The 19,837-nt window shown below is 30.1% G+C and overlaps 1 protein-coding gene across 1 annotated transcript; it reads right to left on the bottom strand.

Annotated features, from left to right (window-relative positions):
* Nucleotides 1–4,433: 4,433 nt before the first annotated feature.
* On the bottom strand, nucleotides 4,434–8,480 carry LOC131618323 (1-aminocyclopropane-1-carboxylate synthase 1-like). The gene is made up of 4 exons (XM_058889567.1): nucleotides 8,222–8,480; nucleotides 7,975–8,106; nucleotides 7,714–7,874; nucleotides 4,434–5,610 (listed from the first exon to the last, which is right to left on the bottom strand). The coding sequence occupies exons 1-4, from the start codon at nucleotides 8,381–8,383 to the stop codon at nucleotides 4,626–4,628; spliced, it is 1,440 nt and encodes a 479-aa protein (XP_058745550.1). The 5' UTR covers nucleotides 8,384–8,480; the 3' UTR covers nucleotides 4,434–4,625.
* Between the last annotated feature and the right edge of the window lie 11,357 nt (nucleotides 8,481–19,837).

Raw genomic sequence — 19,837 nt, 5'->3', positions numbered from 1 at the left:
CATTCTGAACAGTTCATACTGTTGGACCAAAAGATTAGGTTTTGCCTCCTTCACTTGCTGATTTTGTTCATAGGTAGCACATAGAGATTTACAGATGGTTTTAGCAATGAATTTGACAATTATTTTGATGTACTAAGAGTGAGGTAAAACATCTACCAGAATGTCACGCACTCTGTGATGTTTTTTATGGATCTTCTTTAGTGTAGGTGTGAGAGTTTTTTTGTCAACAATCATTCCTACTCCATCAACTAGAATAGTAATGCCATCTTCAAGAATGTCCTATAACTCATCATCAATGTCTATGATATGAGTATACATCTTACTTTTCCACCATTCAAACTTTGTAGAATCTTCACTGAGGTTGGAGGTTTAGAAACATAATTTTTCTTCTCATAGTTACTATAATCATGATGCACAACATGATGGCTACTAAAACCAGATTCATCACCACCAAACGTGTTTTTCTCTCAGACCTTACTCTGTTACCAACTAAAGGTGAGAAAAATACAAGAAGGGGGGATTGAATTGTGATAGCTATATTTTTATTTTCTAAAATTCCCTTATCGGATTCCGAACATAATATCTAGAATCTAATACAACTTTGATTGTTTGCAGCAGATAAAATAATTTCAAAGTAAGAGAGTTAAGGAAAGAGAGAAACAAGCAATATATCCTGGTTCCTCCAACAAAACAGGAGTAGTCCAGTCCGCTTGCACTTCCAAGGAATTTCATTATAATCACAACTGATTACAAATGCTCAAGCACATAAGCAAGAGACTTCCAATGGTCAAACACACAAGTCAGAGACTTCTAATGCTCAAGCACATAAGCAAGAGACTTCTGACAATCTAACTTACAGTCAAGAGACTGTTCGAGTGTTACACTTGATATACAATCATAGGAATAAAAAGAATACAACACAAAAGACTCTTAGAGCATCTCCAATGGTAGTATTTTTCAATGAGTTCTCCAACTAGACATCAATATAATAATTAAATATTGAATCAATTTGTCATGTCATAGTAGAGTTGCATTGCAATGCAACTAGTAAAAAATTGTGGTACCCAATCAAATTAATTTATGAGGTAAAATTGTGGGACCCATTTGAATTACACCAATAAAATAAATATTAAATAAATTATTTTAAGATGATATGGCTGGTGGGACCCATAAAGAACTCAAAAATGAGTTGCACCATTGGAGATGGTCTTAAGGCTTAAGAATTTTTAAGATATACGAATGTTAAAAAATTCTTAGTAAAACTTGTGCTTATGATTTGACAGAGTGACAACTCTTTTTGTTGTCAAAGAATCATAATTTTTGTTCAAATCTTCGGCTCCTTATATAAAGAAAAAAAAAAAAAGAGTCGTTGAAGAAAACTTCTTGCACAAGTGAGTCTTGAAGAAACTTTTATCAGAGATGTTAGAATGTTACTTGATATAGTTAATGTCTTGCAAAAGACATTTGAAATTTCTTTGCTTCAAAAGGAATTATCCTTTCTATCCCTGTTGTCTGTGCAGATTTTGTTTGGTTTTGCACGTGATCAGTAGAAGACAAAATGATCTCTGAGTCTGATAGCGACCTTTTAGAGTCTTTTTTATCCTAGCGTTAACCAGTTTTAGAGTTTAAGTTTTCAGAGTCTGGATCTTAGAGGTTGACTTTCTTCAAACTCTAATCTTCAAAATTTTACCTCCTTCGGAATCTGAGTTTTTAGATTCTAATTCTTTCCTACACTTTCAAATTCAACAAAACACCTCGTTATATCCTTCACTATTCCCCATCATATGAAAGATATGATTACTAAAACCAACTTTATTAAGACCAACACGATATCTAATTGATTGAGAACAATGTCAATAATAAACTTTCAACCTATTAAGAGCTATGCTATGTGGACATGGTTATTCCAACACCATATATATTTTGCAAGGCAAATTTGATGTTGCACATACATAAAAGCAATCATCATAACTCATATATCAATAATTTGCTTTGTACATGTCTTTATGTGAGTGATCACTGTCACAAATGGAACAGTTAAACAGGTTCCTGACGGCAAGAAAAGCTCGCTCTCAGTTGCATGTCCGTCCAGCTGTAGGATATCTAGCAAATATAAAGGCACTATCAAATGCAAAGAGAATCAGTTTGATTAGTTTAAGAGGTTTAGTTTGAGACACGAAGGTGGATTAGAATATACAAACTCAATATTAATGATGGAAAACGAAACACTAGACTACGTGTCCCCTTTTCACAGTAGAAAATGATTACTGAAATTGACACTCGAATATTTAATAATAGACACTTGTAACACTATCACTAAAATTGTGATTGCTAGCCATATGGTCCTCATGGAAATTCGTTGACAAATGATATGGCCCATGCAAACACGTACGTAGTCCAACAAACCCTACCTCCCTTTGATCCTAAATATATGTAAATTAGGGGCAACTCAAAACCATAGTTGGTCATCTGACGAAAGAAGAAAACCTTGCGCGAGTATATTGACCATTTCACAAAAATAATAGTAGTCGTGGAAGGAACGGATGATGAGTTGAAGTGTCGGATGTTTAAAATTGCATATCTGAGAAAAATTGGGGAATGATGAAGCTTGTAGAACTGGATGTTTATAAATTATGAAGAAAAACTAATGGTGGAAGAAGAGGCCGAAGAAGAAGAAGAGAGAGGCAGAAAGAGATAAGGGTTATTGTAGAGAAGAAGTGGAACGCTGACCCTAGTCTAGATTTAACGCCTAAATTTTCTAGGGAAAAAATTGTTAGAGGAGTTTTTCACTATAGAGCATTGATACATAGTGTAAGACTAGACATCTTTGTGAGAGACACGCCACTTCTTCATCCAAAACCTTAAGGTGATAGGTGAGTGGTTCTCTCACTTATAAGTGTTCAAGTCATCATATTTTTATTCAATGTGAGACTATTTCTCCGCTTACTCACACTTGCATTATTATTCTAACAAAATATTGAGAGAATGTGTGAATAATTAGTTCAAGTAAACTAAGATTAGAAATGCCTACCCGATCAAAGAATCTTCCAAGACAGACAAGTCCAAAGAGTGTTATTTCCACAAGAGTCACGACCACAACATAAATGATTGCATCCATCCAAATGATGCAATAGAAGAATTAATTAAAAAGGGGAGACTTGCTTATTACTCTCGAAATGGAGGTCGAGGCAATAAGTGATGACGTAGGAGCTAAGAAGATTCACCAAAGAAGAAACATTCTCCCGTAGAGAAAAATATCTCTTTCAAAATTAATTTCGGATTTATTTAGTTTTCTCTCTAATTATCTCCTTTCAAATTCATTCCTCCATTTCTCTTCAAACTCATAAACTAAATATTAAGGATATTAGATAAGTCAAGAGATCTCTTTTATAATTCTTCAATTCAAAGATGATGTTATTGTTTTGTGTGAAGGCTTATCCATTCTCCACCATATACCACACACAAGGGCTTCCTTTATATAAAATAGTATATAATTTCTTCTTCTCATGATACTTCCTATGACTTTTGCTTAATTTTCTCAATATGAGAGAGAGCAACATTCACTTCTATAAACACTTTTATTCTAGACTGTCCAGCTAGAAGACATGTTTGGAAATTGGTGATTGAATAGATTGGCAAAGAGGAGATAGTTGATCAAGTTTTTTAAGCAGGCCATTTAACTTAGTTTTGCAACTTGATTAGAAAGATGTTTAAGGCGATTTTTTTTTCTTTTTCTTTTGAACTGATATTTTGTTCTAAGTGAGTTGTTGGTAGTGAAGGATATAGAGGGTCAAATTTCAAACTTGGGAATTGGGATGATAGTTAGTTAAGGTCAAGGGAGATATTGATTTTCATTGGTTGGATTAGGAAGCTATTCTCAGCCTCAGCCTTTGTGTAAATAGTTAATTTTGAGTTTTGCTTTTTTTCTATTCGAGTTTTCGTTGCACGGTGAACTATCTATTATACTCTTGTTTAATTAAATTTTCTTAGACATAAAAAAAAAATCAAATGGAAGTTCTTTTATTTTATTTTCTTTTTAATTTTTTTTAAATTGTTGATTTATAAGTGATATTTATTTACATTAATATATTATAAAAAAAAATTTTAAAAATGACAGCTAAATTAAGCTATGAATCAACATTTTACTTTCAACTCAACTAACACGGAATAGTTCATATTAGTTGAACCACCTCACTCATCCATCATACTTTGTATGAACTATGATGTAACGAGTTGATCTATCCAATCTACTCTTGTTTAAATAATATATAACTTTTGCTTAAAAAAATATCCATGCAACACTTATAATAAATAATAAATGCAATACTAAGCATTTTTCCCATAATAAAAACATTTCCTTAAAAAAAAAAAAAAACTAGTATAGTCACTAGATTTGTTTTAAATCCCATATTATTAATTGAGTCATCATCACAAACCAAAGAAAATCAAACTTCATATATAATAGGCAAAGTAGCCAAAAATTACACACAAACACACTTCTAGCTAATTCTCTATCGAAAAATCTCTAGAAAGAAAAACAAAACCATTCATAGCTAGGTATACATCAATTAATTTCCCTCTCAAACATTTTTTTTTAAAGTAAAAAAAGAAAGAAAATGAAAAATTCATGTGGCTCTAACAAGTGGTGAATGAGGAGAGATGCTTATATGATTATGAGGTGACAAAACATTCTCATCAAACCTCCTTGAAGTGAAACTAAGCCTTAAATTTGGTTGCCAACGTTTGACTTGTTCAACTTTCTTCTTTGTTTCTTTCCCTATAAACACTCTTATTCTTTTCAATGCAACTTCCACGGTTTCATCATCAATATTAGCAAAACAAACCCTAAACCAACCAACCTCAGAGCAATTAAAAGAAGACCCCGGTGACACATTAAGCTTAACCTCATTAATAATCACATGCCAAAGCTTCAACTCTTCTTCTATTGTTTCCTCTTTAAGCAAACTCTTTAAGTTCATCCAACAGAATAGTCCCGCATTACTTGGAAATCGACTGATGTTAACCTCCTCGAGTCCCTTTGTAAATTTCTCATGCCTTTTCGACAACCTTCTCGAACTCTCCAAGAGAAATTTTTCAACAAATTTTTCATCACAAAGCATTGAAGCAAGCATGTGTTGAGTTTGAGATGAAACTAATCCGAAACTCGACATTTTCCTTCCGCAACTCACAACTTGATCATTGTATGAATAAACTATCCCAACCCTAAAACCCGGAAACCCTAAATCCTTTGATAAGCTATAAATAATGTGAATGAGATCAAGGTTGCACTTCATTTCTTGTATGACTTCACTAACACTTACATAGGTTGGTGAAGTGAAAACTGTGGCTGCATAGATTTCATCACAAACCAAATGGATTGTTTTCTCATTGATGAAAGTAACAATACTTTTTAGGGTTTCTTTGTCTAGGGTTGTGCCTAAAGGGTTGGAAGGGTTTGTTATGATCAAACCTTTTACATTGATGTTGTTTTCTTTTGCTTTTTTGTATGCTATTTCAAGTGCTTCTCTTGTTATCTTGAAATTGTTGGAGCTATCACAATGGACAGGAATTAATTGAACCTTAGTTCTCCAACATAAGTCACGAACGAATCTGTAGGAAAATATGTGTTAGATTCATCAAAATCACTAACTTAGGAAATTTTCTAATTATTCATAATAAAAATAATTATTTTTAATAAATTTTAGTATGATATATTCAAATAATTCGAAATAGAACTCAAGTATATTAAAATGATTTTAAATAAGATAGAATATGTTAACTCGACTAGTATGTGTTAATTAAATTAAATATGCGCAAACTGTTGGTGTAAGTTTAAGGTTAATGTATAACGATAATATTTATTTATATTTATATATTAATGTAAAATATGTTTTTTGTATTTATAAATTAATAATTTTTCAAAAAAAAATATTCATAATAAACCTAATTATTTTTAATAAACTTTAATAAAATAATGTTTAAATATCAAAGAATTTCATTTTTATGCTAAAAATAAGAAGGGTTTTAGATTATTTTTGAAAAATCCATATTAAACAAATTCCTATTTTAACATTACTAATTATTTCATTTTCTCTTTTAATACAAAGTGACCCTACACATAAAGTTGTTTATGGTTTTGAGTGTAAACTATACTCTCTCATATATCACTTTCACACCTTTATGATATATTCCTTTCTTACGATTCTTTAAAAGTCAAGCTTTTCACTTTCTCTATATTCTCTCTCTATCTCCTACATTTATTTTTTCTCGATATAATTTTGTTTTTGAAATTAAGGTCAATGGTTAATCAATTACTACTTATCTAAGAGTCTTCAAGTAACTATTTTTGGAGCAAACACACACTTCTTGACTAATCACACTCTTGGAAACCTAATTATAATTAAATATTCTTCTTTTTATAAAGTAAGTGTAATTCTTTTTAGATTGCTTATCAAAAAAAAAAATCTTTTTAGATTCATGAGTTTGACCTAACTTACCATGTCGTGTTTGAACTTTTGTGTTCATTTTATATTCTATTGGATCATTGATATTACCATATAAAAAATGTGGAGAATCATAATGAGAAACCATAAGGTGACACCTCACTTAGATAGAAAACAACAATATTTTATTTTATTTTTATATAAGGAGAGGTAAACAAAATTAACTTCCTAGTTTACTTGAAGACAAACATGAATTAATATAATACAACTAAAAATTAAGAAGAATGTGATTTATAACGAATCTACAATATATTAGTGTTTTATATGTTAGCTACACATGCATTAATTTGAATGATATGGAAATTTCATGCATGTAGGAACTCTCCTAAGTCTCATATAAAAAATTAACATATTAAAAATATGTTAAAAAACATTAAAAATATTTAATATGTATAAATTTAAACAAATGTAAGATTATAATATAGCATAAAAAACATGTTTTTCACAATTTGTTTTCAAATCATTATCAATTTCGTTTGTTTAGTCTATTATTTTTAGTGGATGGAATCAAAATTCCTGAAAGACCTCCTCAATTTTATTTATTCCGCTCCATTTTTTTTTTGTTTCTGAATAATCCGATCTATTTTTTCTTGGGTTTTGAATGACGTAGATTTGTAGAGAGTATGACTTTTTGTCATATCTTTAAATTTTGAGTGATATGGATTGCTCTGCATCATATCGTCTATTTTATGGAAATGGATTTTCTGCAGTCAAATAATGACTTCAGGTGAATCTCATTCATTTATCTAAATTTTTACATTTTAATTTATTTATTTATAAGTACTAAATCTACATCAGTCGATATTAATCAAATGGTTTATAATAAATTAATAAATTAATTGCGTAATTGCGTTATTTTCCAACTGCATAGATTCATGACCCTTACTTTATTCACCCCGCTATCCACCTAATATTTTTGTTTTAAATTTTGGTGAGCAGACTTAAAAAAGACATACATGTAACCTTGCTATTCCTACTGTGTAATCATTTTCTTAAAAATATATAGATAACTCTAATCTTTAAGATTATAAAAAGAATGGCAAAATCTCAGTTTAATACTTTAAGACAAAACATAGTAGCTATAAATACAACTTTTCCTATGCCTGTTTTTTCTTTTCCATTTTTGAACATTTGATAGGTGAGTAAAATAGATACATACATATATACAATGAATATCACACAAATTATGAAAAGAGAGAAGGGTACATACCCTGGATAGTAAGGAGTAGGAACTAGAAAAGCATCTCCTGGATCTGCCAAGCAAAACATTATCATTTCATTTGCTCCTGTTGCCCCTCCACTCATCAATATTCGGTTTGGATCAAATCTTACTCTTCCACCTCTCACTTTTGACATAAATTTTGCCATAGCCTAAAAACCATATAACAAAATTATTAATAATAAATTTAGTATAATCCATGTACAAAAATATGCTTAAATAATATTATTGAAAAAAAATGGTTTTACTTACACTTGTAAACTCTGGCAAACCATGATAGTCTTGAAAATTTGCAATATCTCTGAATTTATTCACTCCTTCAAGAGTGCGAATTGAAGCCTTGGGATTATTCTTTATCCATTCTTCAATCAAATCAAAACAAAGCTGAAAATATAAAAAAAAAAAAAAATTAATTAATTAAATTAAATTAAAAATAATAATAATAATGAACTATGAGGGTTTGTAATATATAATAGATTTATTCCACATATATATCTACCTGATTTTCAGCAAGACCCATTTGGATTACACCATGAGGATTTTGTGTGGGATGAAATGGATTTCTCTCATAAGCTTTCCATCCATGAAAGTATGGAGAATTTTCTCCATGTTGATCATTGGTTGCAATCTTGGACAAAAGTTGATAACTCTCACTTCCCATGTTTAGTACTTTTCTTGAAGGTATAAAATATAATTAAGGTCACTCTAATTTGAGCTAGTTGCAATAAGGTGGATTAATAAGCATAAGCTACCTTTCTTAGAATAACAAGTGTGTGGAAAATGAGAGAGAATGTTGGGTAATTTATAGAGATATGCCAAGTTGAACAAGTCAATTTTCAACTTCAAAACCAAAAAGAGATTGAAAAAAAAAATTAATAAAAAAATAATATATAAAATTTATTATGAGTTGAAAATTGAAATTAGTGGATATATATGTATGTATGTCGGTCAATGCAACAAATTTCTTGCGTGTATTTTCATAATTTATATAACTTGTCACATGTGGAAAGAGAGGCATGTGTAAGTGCTTAAGAGAAAAATAAAGGATTTTCATTTATGCAAACTTGCTTAGGTTGCACTTATGTTAGGTATTTGTTTTTTCAATGAGGAAAATTAGTTAACATGAAATATATTAAAGGATTTGTTGTGCCGCAAAAATGTTGCTTTAGGAAATTCATGCTCTTATAGAGAGTCCAATGCACTTAAAAAACAGCTAGAACATATCCAATATTATAGGTATATGATATGATATATCTTATGACTTATTATGAGCTTGATTGATATTATATAGTAATTATATTTACATATATCATTATATAGTTAATATTATTTTAGTAAAGATGGAAACAATTGAGAAAACCATGCATGCAAAACATTTGATTGAATGATTAATTGATAAAGAAGAAAACATTCTCTTATTTAAAAAAAGAAAAAGAAGAAAATAATTTTGACCCTTTCAACTTTAATATAAAAAAATTTAAAATATGTATCATAGATTAACGGTGAGATGTGACTCAATGAGATTAATAATACTTTTTTTTCTAAATGTGAGAATTAATTTTTTTTTAAATGTTTGAATTAATTTACTAATATTAAATAAGATATTTCAACACTAAACCATGAAAATTTGGATGAAATGCTAAGGGTCTCTTTCAATTTAACCAGAACTTTTGAATTCGAACTCAATATTATACATGCAGCAGTGTTAACTCGCTTAAGAGGGAGCTTTGTTGCCTAACAATCAAATGAGAAGTATTTGGGGTACCAGAACAACCTAAAAAAAATAAAACAATCGAAAAACAGCCAAAACAATACAAGAATTCAGAAAGCAGGCGACGCCTACAAAAGAGAAAAAAAACTACACGCCACCATGAGTAACCAGCACTTTCACTACTACAAATAATCTAATTTCACCTCAAACACAAAAGATATATAAACTCGGCTACACAAACGAGGTAACGAATGACGTCGTGAAAACTCTCCATTTTACCTCCTCGGTTTCACGATAATTTAGGGCTTAGTTGAAATGGTCATGGATTCGATCCTCAACAACAGCATATTTATATTTTCAAAACTATCGCCACATATCTCTCAGTTTTTGTCAAAAATCGAAGAAATTTTTAAAAAAAAAATATACAAATTACTTTGGTTGCACTAAATATTAAATTATATTGTTTATACAGAATAATTAAATTACACATAATATTAAATTTAATGTTTTTAATGATACATTGTTTTGGTTTTAATCTATAAGTACAAATTTTTTATAAATCTGATTCATCATCATCACTTTGAATAAATTCAAATTTACTTAATGCTTTTCAAGCTCAGTGGTTTGAACACTTCCAATTTCTAATATAACATAAAAAAAGGTTAGATACATAACATAAAATTCAAGTAAAAAGATAAGATATTATATAAGAACACGAACCTTGGAACAATTTTTTTTTCTACACTTGCAATTCTTCCCAGAGATCTGTTCCAAGCTTTCACTATCAATGTTTTCATGGAAAACGCTTTCATTATTAATGTTTGAGTTTCACAAGATAGCATTCAAGATATATAGTGGTGGTGTTCGCGTTCTTATTAGATGTAAAGGGTTTATTGTAGATTGATGTGTTGACAATATTTTTGATGTTGTTACTTTATGAGTGTGTGGCATAGATTCATTGTTGATTAACTGAGTAACTATACCCATCAGTTTTATTATAAAATCGATGGGAAAGGGTATTTCGTTTTTAATTAAAAAAATAAAATAGGAACTTCCCCTCGGTTTTATATAAAAACCGAGGTAATATATTACTTGCAGAAAAAATGGTGAATGGTAAAAAATGAAAGTAACATGTAATGTTTATTTTTCATTTTTTACCATTCACCATTTTCTTTGTGTTCTGCAATATTCAAACATTGCTTGCAATTTACAATATGTTTAGGAATAAATTCCTCAATGTTGTCTACCAAGAAAGCAATAAATCATAAAGTATTTTCTTTGATTGACAATATAGAAAGGTTATTCCAAAATATAACAATGGTCTTGCAAGAGAGGTGGAAACGTCATTATGTGAGATGGATTGCAAGAGCTTAAAAAATGTTTTGTTCAAGGTTGGTGTTAGAAGAACAACATACAAAATAGAACCTTGAAGATATTTTCAATTTTGCAATCCATCTTAAAGAATGATGTATACAAGTTTGGAGCGGTTAGCTAGGTTTAGGGTAAAACTTAATTAACGAGTGCTTTTATAGTAAAATCTGATTATCTAACCCCATGGTTGTTAAAGAAACCAAAAGTATATCAATTAACTAACAACTAAAAATAAATAAAAGTAAAGGCACAATTTTTAAATAAATAAACACTTAAACTAATTTTGTTGGGATTCAAAGCATGTCATGAATTACTTTTTCCCTTGGTTATATTCAAAATATGAGGGAATATATGATATTTTTTATTTAAAAAAATAAATCATGGTACGTCTTGGAATTATACATCAATTTTATGTTGGGTGAGATGAAAGCGTTGTCATGAAATATATTATTTGTAGTAGTGTTTGCTCAACCAAACATCACCATCAAAACACCACACAACAGGCAAGAACATACTTCAAGCTATTAATAGCTAAAGTACAATATGAGATTCTTCTGACTCTCATTCTAGGAACAAGAATACGTAGAAAACATGTCAAGATACCACTTCCAAGACAGGAAGGTGCACTGATCGAACAAGTCTTCCACATTTATGATATTTCTAGAAAATAAGGCATCATTATGGGGTTTTCATAAAGACAAGATCACCACATGCAGATCAAACTCGAACTAGATTTACACCTACAACGAATATAAAATCATAGGCATTAACTTAGGTCAAAAATAGATGGGAAGTTGACTCCTCCCTCTAGGAACATAAAATACAAGAAGAAACAATCGGATGCAAGATTACTCAACACTTGAATAAATTCATCCTAATAGGGATCTTATCTTGCAGTAAATTTTAGGAGAAGAGCAACACTTTAGATGGAGCAAAGCTCTCCCAAACAAGAGGAAATGAGTGATTAGGAATATAAGTAGATGAACTATTGGGCAAATTGGTAGAAAGCATGAGAGAATACAACGAAGTGAAGGAATAAACACCATATTGGCTATGAGTCCACCACCCGAGATCACTCTATAAGGAGGGGGACTTACCCTCAAGGAACTAAAAAAAACTCAAAAATCAATGTCTTATCCTAAACTAAGAACATTTTCCTCAACTAAAAGTCCCACTTGAGACCACCATCAGCCCGAAGACTCGTCTCCCCCCTTTTCCCATCTTCCTGAAGAGATATCTAGAACAAACTATGGTAGAGTTTCTTTAGGGGTATAGGACCAATCCAAGGATCAATGTTTTGCTTATTTATGTAGATGTCTTGATCTTATATGGAAATGATCATTTAGAGATAGACTCCATTAAATCATTACTCTATCACATATTCAAAATCAAGGACCTAGGCCATTTGAAGTACATCTTGGACCTATAAGTTTCTAAATTAAGCAAAGGCATCCATGTATGCCAACATAAGTATGCTCTGGACCTAATGATTAAAGGAACACTTGGATCAAAACTCATCACCACCCCTATGCAAATAGGTGTGAAGCTGTCAGAATCAACATACTGACCATTACTAATCTTGAACCTTACAAACTTTTAATTGGAAGGTTAATATACCTTACAAATACTTTGCCATATTTTCCTTATGTTGTACAATAATTAAGACGATTCATGTAGAAACCAACTTAGAATTACATTGATGCTTCCACAAAATTTTTGAGATACCTTAAATCTTGCCCAGCACCTCTTCTTTCCTTAAAATTCTCACACGCAACTTCAAGCTTTTTGTGATTAACTAGGAGATTAATTGGACACTCTATAATTTTATGGAAGTCTAAAAAGAAATTAATTGTCTCAAAGTCTTCCTCTAAGGCCGAATACCGAGCCATGACAATCATTGTTTGTAAGTTAAAGTGACTTACTTATCTAGTGCATGAATTTCAAGTCAACTTCATGCCTTTTGCCATGCTCTATTGCAACAGTCAATTCGCCAGACACATTGTCTCTAATTCTTCATTTCATGAGCGCACCAAATACATATATTTAGACTACAATATGGTCAGAGGAAAAAATACATATTAAGCTATTTCATCTATAATTCATCTCTTCCACATAACAATTGATGAGCCTTCTCACCAAACCGCCAGATCTAACTCCTTTTACTAAATTTGTATTCAAGTTTGGACTCCCCACAGTTTGAGAGAGGCTATTAGAGATACTTTCTCATTTATGTAGTTTTTTATTTGTAATAGAATTAATTAATTCAATACAAGTGAAATTATGGCACTTGCACAACAAATGTCAAGACAAATGTCCAAACAACACACAATGTCAAGACATATGTTATAACATCAACTGGCTAACAGCACAATTATCAAACTGAAAACAAAATGCAGAAAGATAAATAACACAGTAATTGTTAACTCAATTCAGTGCAACAATACCTAATATGGGGGCTACCAAGCAAGAAAGAAAATTCACTATTAGTAGTACTAGTTTAAAGCTTAAAGAGTCCCAGTTTACAACTTATCTCCTAAGTCCTATCCAGTGCAACTTCTACCTATAAATCAACATCTAGATATGAGAAATCGACATCCCACTTCCAATCACTGCAGTGATAAAACACAATCACACAACCTGTGACCAGAGGAACTAAATAGAAAGATTACACTTTCAAATAAATAATACTTAGTCAAAGAACAATACTTGATCTTGCTTAAAAGCTTTGATCAAGAACAATACTCAACTCTCTTTCTTAAAAGTTTCAAGAGTGAGAACACACGTCCACCTCAATGTATCAGAAGATACATGAGTGACACAAAGAACAGAACACGTGAAGAACTTGAAAGACTCCCAAAACAACAACCCTTATTGCACCCACGGTTTTTCTTATGTGAATGCTTGCAAAACTAGGTTTCCCAAGTTCTTATTTATAGACTCTTGCAGTATGGGCTTGGACTATGAAATAAATTCAGTCTTCCTCCTTTCTAAAACAGCTGCAAGATCTTCACACAAAATAGGAACAAATCAAATCAAATCTTTATTTTCTAAAAGAAATCTCAAAGATTATTTTTCTAAAAACCGAGACCAATCAGTATTTGTCCTAAACAATTCTTCATTGTCTGCACCTGTAATGAGTATCTGAATATTTCAGATTCTCATATTTTTCAATCAAATCTTTCAAGGATTAAAAACTAGTCAAAACACATAACAGTTGAAATTGTTATGACAGTAGGACAAAATATTTCAACATCTTGCTCAACATCAGTTAAGAACCATATTTTAGCAAAATTATATCAATCACAAAAATTATAGAATTAACTATAAGTAATTAGGTACAACTAATTACCTTAGACCTAATTTAAGAGAGACTATTAAAGACGTTTTCTCATTTATGTAGTTAATTATTTATAATAAAATTAACTAATTCAATATAAATAGTTAGATATAATTAATTACATTGGACCTAACACTATATAATTTAATCAATCAATATATTAATGGATTTGGGTTTGGGTATAGTCAATTATAATATTGATACCATCTCTTTTAAATTTTACTTTTTGATCTCTAGATTTCTGAATCAGTTATTAATATTTTGTTATTCATCAAATTGGCTTCAGGAATTAACATTTCTTTTTTTAATCTAATAAATTCCTTAAATTCTATTCAAATCATTATCTAACACTAAATGTGTCATCTTTCATTCTTAACACAAATTTGAAATTATTGTTAGATTAAACCCTCTACTAAACTCATTTTCATTGGTGAATCAAATTTATGTTGATCAAATTTATAATTTCTCCAAAAAGAAATATTCAACCTTTTATTTTGTCATTCCCATTAAGCACTTAATTGTTGGACCAAATTAATGAAACCTCTGCATCTCAATTAAATGTTTTTAGTTCATATCTGACTAGCTTTTTATTTTAGTTTGACTGCAATTTTTTTCAACTCACAATCTTTACTATTACTCCACACGTTATTTTTACTATACCAACCACACGTTATTTTTATTTTTAATGTTGATATAAGAAAAATGACTTTTGGACGGTAATTCAACTAATTCCAAAAATAGAGAATTGGAGAACAAAGCAAGTTATCTATTAATAGCAAACAAATCAATTAATAACAGAAAAAATGTCATAAAGAATATGGGGCGGCAGTTTAAACTGCCACCTTATCATATTTGAATTTGACCAATTTTTTACTCATTTTGATTAAAAAATGCTTCCAATAAATTGGAACAAAATAAATGTAGAGGCTCATTTTACCATGTATAGTAAACAATGACCATGGAGCATGAATAATGTTGTTTCTATTTTCCTGGAAAGAGCTTGAAAATTTTGGACTCTATGGATCAATCACATTTAAAATGACACATGGGTTTTGGAAATTGTAGCTGCTTCAATTTATATCAACTTTGAAAAATTTAGAAACCATGAGGAACATGAGTTTCTTGTAAAATTTCCTCTTGGAGTTAATGCGTATTGAGCATTTTGGGCTAGGGTGTGTTTACTTAAAATGTAATGGAAATTGATTTTGATTAAGTTGATTCTTTTGAATTGATTTTGATTATAAGGAGTTATAAGTTGTCGCTATAAAATGTCTCTTAGACATATATGTTAATGTGAAATCAGTTAATTAATTATAAAATTAGGTTTTTGTTAATCAATGTCCTCAAGGCAATGGTTAAGCATTCTAAAAAATAAAATATTTTATAGCAAATTTAATATTTCAATTTTCGATGCATTAAATACGCAGATTATCGAAATAAATTTACTATTTTTAAAGTCTTAATCATTGTCTTGAGGGCACTGGTTAGCATTTTTCATAAAATTAATAATAAATGTGTAAATTTAATCGTATTAAATAAGTAATGTACTAATAGTGACTTGTGATATGAAAAATTAGTTGTTTACATGTAGGGATGTCAATTGCATCTGTTAATGGGGATCCATGTGGAGAATATCTGTGTGGAGATCCGAAGTTGGGGATTTTTTTCCCCGTGGGGATGGGGATGGAGGGAAAAGTTCCCCCGATAACACTTTGGGGCGGGGATTGGGAAAGTATCCTCCGTCCCCGTGGATTTCCCGACTCCGAAGATATATGTTAATTTATATATTTTATATATTATATAATTATATAATTTTACAATGTATTAGAAAATGAAGAGTCATTATAAGTTATAGATTTGTCACACATAATCAACCACTTGCGCTGGACGACATCGGTATTGTGGTAGTAAATTAGTGGAAGCACGGTAGCAAGAAGTTATGTTACTATTTATTTATTTTAACATAAAAAATATTAGCAACATCAAGTTCTTTTGCTTTTTTTATTTATTATTGATGCAAGATGTATTTTGATTTTTTTTATAAAATAAAGATGCAAATATATGCGTTTTAAAAAATACGGAAAAAAAAACAAAATACTAGTGTCATAGTTTTGATCAAAAAGTGTAAAAATTTTCTTAAAATTCGATCTCCGTGGATATTCGTGGGGATCTGTGGGGATGGGGATGGAGGGAAATATTCCCCCGTGGCGGGGATTGGGGATGGGGATGGGGACTAAATTTAGAGGCGGGGCAAGGAGTGGAGAAGCATCCTCCGAACAATATCTGCCCCGTTGACATCCCTATTTACATGTCTGTTGAGTATTATTCATTTGAAACAGTATAAAATATATATAAATATTCATGTTAATTTGAAATAAGTTATTAAATTGTAAAATGAACAACGATCATACAAATTTAATTAATGTTCAATAAAAATAAAATATATATTGTGTTGATAATTACTCGTGGGATGGAAAGTTGTTTGTCTACACGACTATGGAATATCATCTAATTTAATACGGTATAAAATATATTTTGTCATACATATAAATTTAAAATGATTTACTTAATTGAAAATTGAACGATGATAATATAAATTCAATTGTATTAGATAACCGTAGAAAAAAAAAAAGAAATCGTGAATGGAGAAAGAAAAAACGAAAAGTTTAATATTTGAAAATAAAGATTTTATCTCTAAAATAAAGACAAATGTTAATTAAAATAAATTAGATATTGTCTACACCGTTGTTGAGTATTATTCAATTTGATACGGTATAAAATATATTTAAATGCACATGTAAGTTTGAAATGAGTTAATTAATTGTAAAATGAAAGTCTAAGTATGGTGTCTATGTTCAGGTTGTAGCACAAGACATAACAACCATCTGCTTATATGTCGATGAATTATTGGTAATTGGAAATAGCATGGAGAACTTGTCGAGTTTAAAGAGCTGGTGATGAGGAAATTTGAAATGCCGTATCTGAAAATTTTGACATATTTCCTAAACATAGAATTTCAATTACCCAAGCAAAGTATGGTTTTGTATCAAAAGAAGTATGTCAAAGAGATACTCAAGAGATTCAAGATGGATGATTCGAAACCTGCATCCTCACATGTCAAACCAAATTTGAAACTGGAGAAGCATGGAGAGAAGGACAAAGTTGTTGTACCTTTGTTCAAATAAATCGTGGAATCTCTGAGATATGCGTGCAACAGTCGACCTGATATAGGTTTCTCAGTTGGATTGGTGAGCAGATACATGAGTGAACCAAAGTTGTCACACTCGATGGCTGCAAGAAAAATCATGAGATACATAAAAGGATCGCTAAAGTGTGGAATTTTGTTTCCACGAAGTTCTGAAGGCAAAGAAGTTGTGATTAATTGTTATTTAGATGTTGATTGGTGTGGGGATAAGGAAGATCGAAGAAGCACAACTGATTATTTCTTTCAAGTATTTGGTACCCTAATCTAAGGGTGCTTAAGAAAGCAACATGTGGTGGCATTGTCATCGTGTTAGGCTGAATATATAGCATGATCCTATGTTGCATGTCAAGCAATTTGAATTAGATATGTGCTGGAAGAGATGGAGGTCGAAGTAAAGAAACATCTGGTGTTGTTGATCGACAACAAGTCAGCCATAAATCTTGCAAAGAATATAGTTTTACATGGAAGAAGTAAGCACATCAAAGCTGGATTTTAATTTTTAAGAGAGAAGGTAAATCGAGGTGAACTTGAAGTGGAACATTGCTTGAGTGAAGCACAGTTGGCCGATATTTTCACCAAAGGACTGAAGATCGACTAATTTCTAACCTTATGAAAAAAATTAAGAATAGTTCATATCAATTATGATAAGCATGTGTTCGGCAACTTGGATTATAGGGATATGTTGTTATATAATTTAAGTTGTGTAACTCAAGTCCAAGTTAGTTAGGATCTAGGGTTTCTTACTTAGTCGACAAGTCATATATATATATATATATATATATATATATATATATATATATATATATATATATATATATATATATATATATATATATATATATATATATATATATATATATATATATATATATATATATAAGTCAATAATATATAATTTTTATTTTTTCATTCTCTCTTTACTAAAAATGTCTCACGCACTAATATTATAAACATTTGTTAAGTGTACGTGACAACGCCCCATGTTTATCCTTCTTTCCCTTATTGGATCATATCGTATTTGTTTCTTTTACCTTTAACTAAAAACATAGAACATAAGTATTTTTGGAAAAATGGTTAGTTTCACATAGAACATAAGTATTTTTGGAAAAATGGTTAGTTTCACATAATTTTAACTAGTTCTAAGATTCCCACGACCCTCGTGAAATTTGTTGCATAACAAAAAGATTTGAACCACTCATATATTCAGTAGTTCCTAGTTCGATTGACTCTTTTATTCGGCATCTACTAACACTAAAATTTGGTTGTAGGATGTTATTAGATAACAACTTAGATTATTTATAGGTGTAAAAATTGGCTTTGTGTTGCTGATGAATCCATAATCTATCGTAAGCTTGTGCTACTTTTATGGGAATAGTCGTAATCTATACATTTCTCTTGCTTTTGTGACATTTCTTTGTTAATTCACTTTGAGTAGAGTTATTATTTTGCATTGATGAAGTTAGATATTTTGAGCATGATATTTGAGCATTTTACTATCTTAAATCTTGTCTGGTTAGCTATGATTGAAGGTACAATCAAATGAGAGACAAGAGAGAAACAAAACAAGCAAAGTACAGCTTAACTAGTTCTCTATCTGATAGATTTTGTTGCCTCGTCATGTACACCACTTTGCACGTTTGAGAGTGCTATGCTCCACAAGTCAAGGGCCAAGTACACCACTTTGCACTACACCTTTCTTATCCCTTAAAATTATATCTGACATCTTCAATTTTTTTAATATCAATAAAAAAAATTTTAATATATAATTTTGAACAAAATTTTTAGTATCAAAGATCAAAATTTTCGATAATCAATAAAATTTCTGTTACGCGATAAATTTTTCGGAAATTTTCATAATTTATCATTCTGTACCGAAAATTTAGTTGAAATGTAAAATTTTCGGTAGTGTATCGAATCAAATTTTTTTAACGATCTGAAAAATTCTCATGAAAATTCTAAAATTTATGGTATTCCACTAAAAAATTTTCAAATAATTTCTGGTATAAACGTGAAATTTTCAATATTCTACTTAATATTTTCAAAGAAAAAGAATTTCTAGTATGCTATCTAAATTTTCGATATCGCCCAAGATTTTTAAAATTAGTTAATTAATGGAAAATCTTAATAAGATTATAAGTTTATAACAGTCTTTTCATTAGATTCGGATGTGTCAAATATAACTCTGAGGTGGTGGCATCTTGAGTTCGCATTTTTCAACATTTAATAAAATCACTAGTAAGTAAGCCTCTCATTCTTCATGTTCGATGTTCAATAATTATGTTGTATCAAATCGGTACATTTAATAAAATCCCTAGTAAGTTTTTTTTTGTATAAGCAAATCGCTAGTAAGTTTTTAGCAATACTATCAAAGAATATCAAACATTATTTGAATTTTGTCATTCTTTTACAAAATTGAAACTTTTTGCTCAAACAATAAAAACTTTCTTTTAATTTAATTTTATCAAGCTAATTTTTTTATTACTCACTACTT

The sequence above is a fragment of the Vicia villosa genome, linkage group LG7 (assembly GCF_029867415.1).
Source record: "Vicia villosa cultivar HV-30 ecotype Madison, WI linkage group LG7, Vvil1.0, whole genome shotgun sequence".
NCBI lineage: Eukaryota > Viridiplantae > Streptophyta > Magnoliopsida > Fabales > Fabaceae > Vicia > Vicia villosa.
This window is presented reverse-complemented; position numbering and strand designations above follow the sequence as displayed.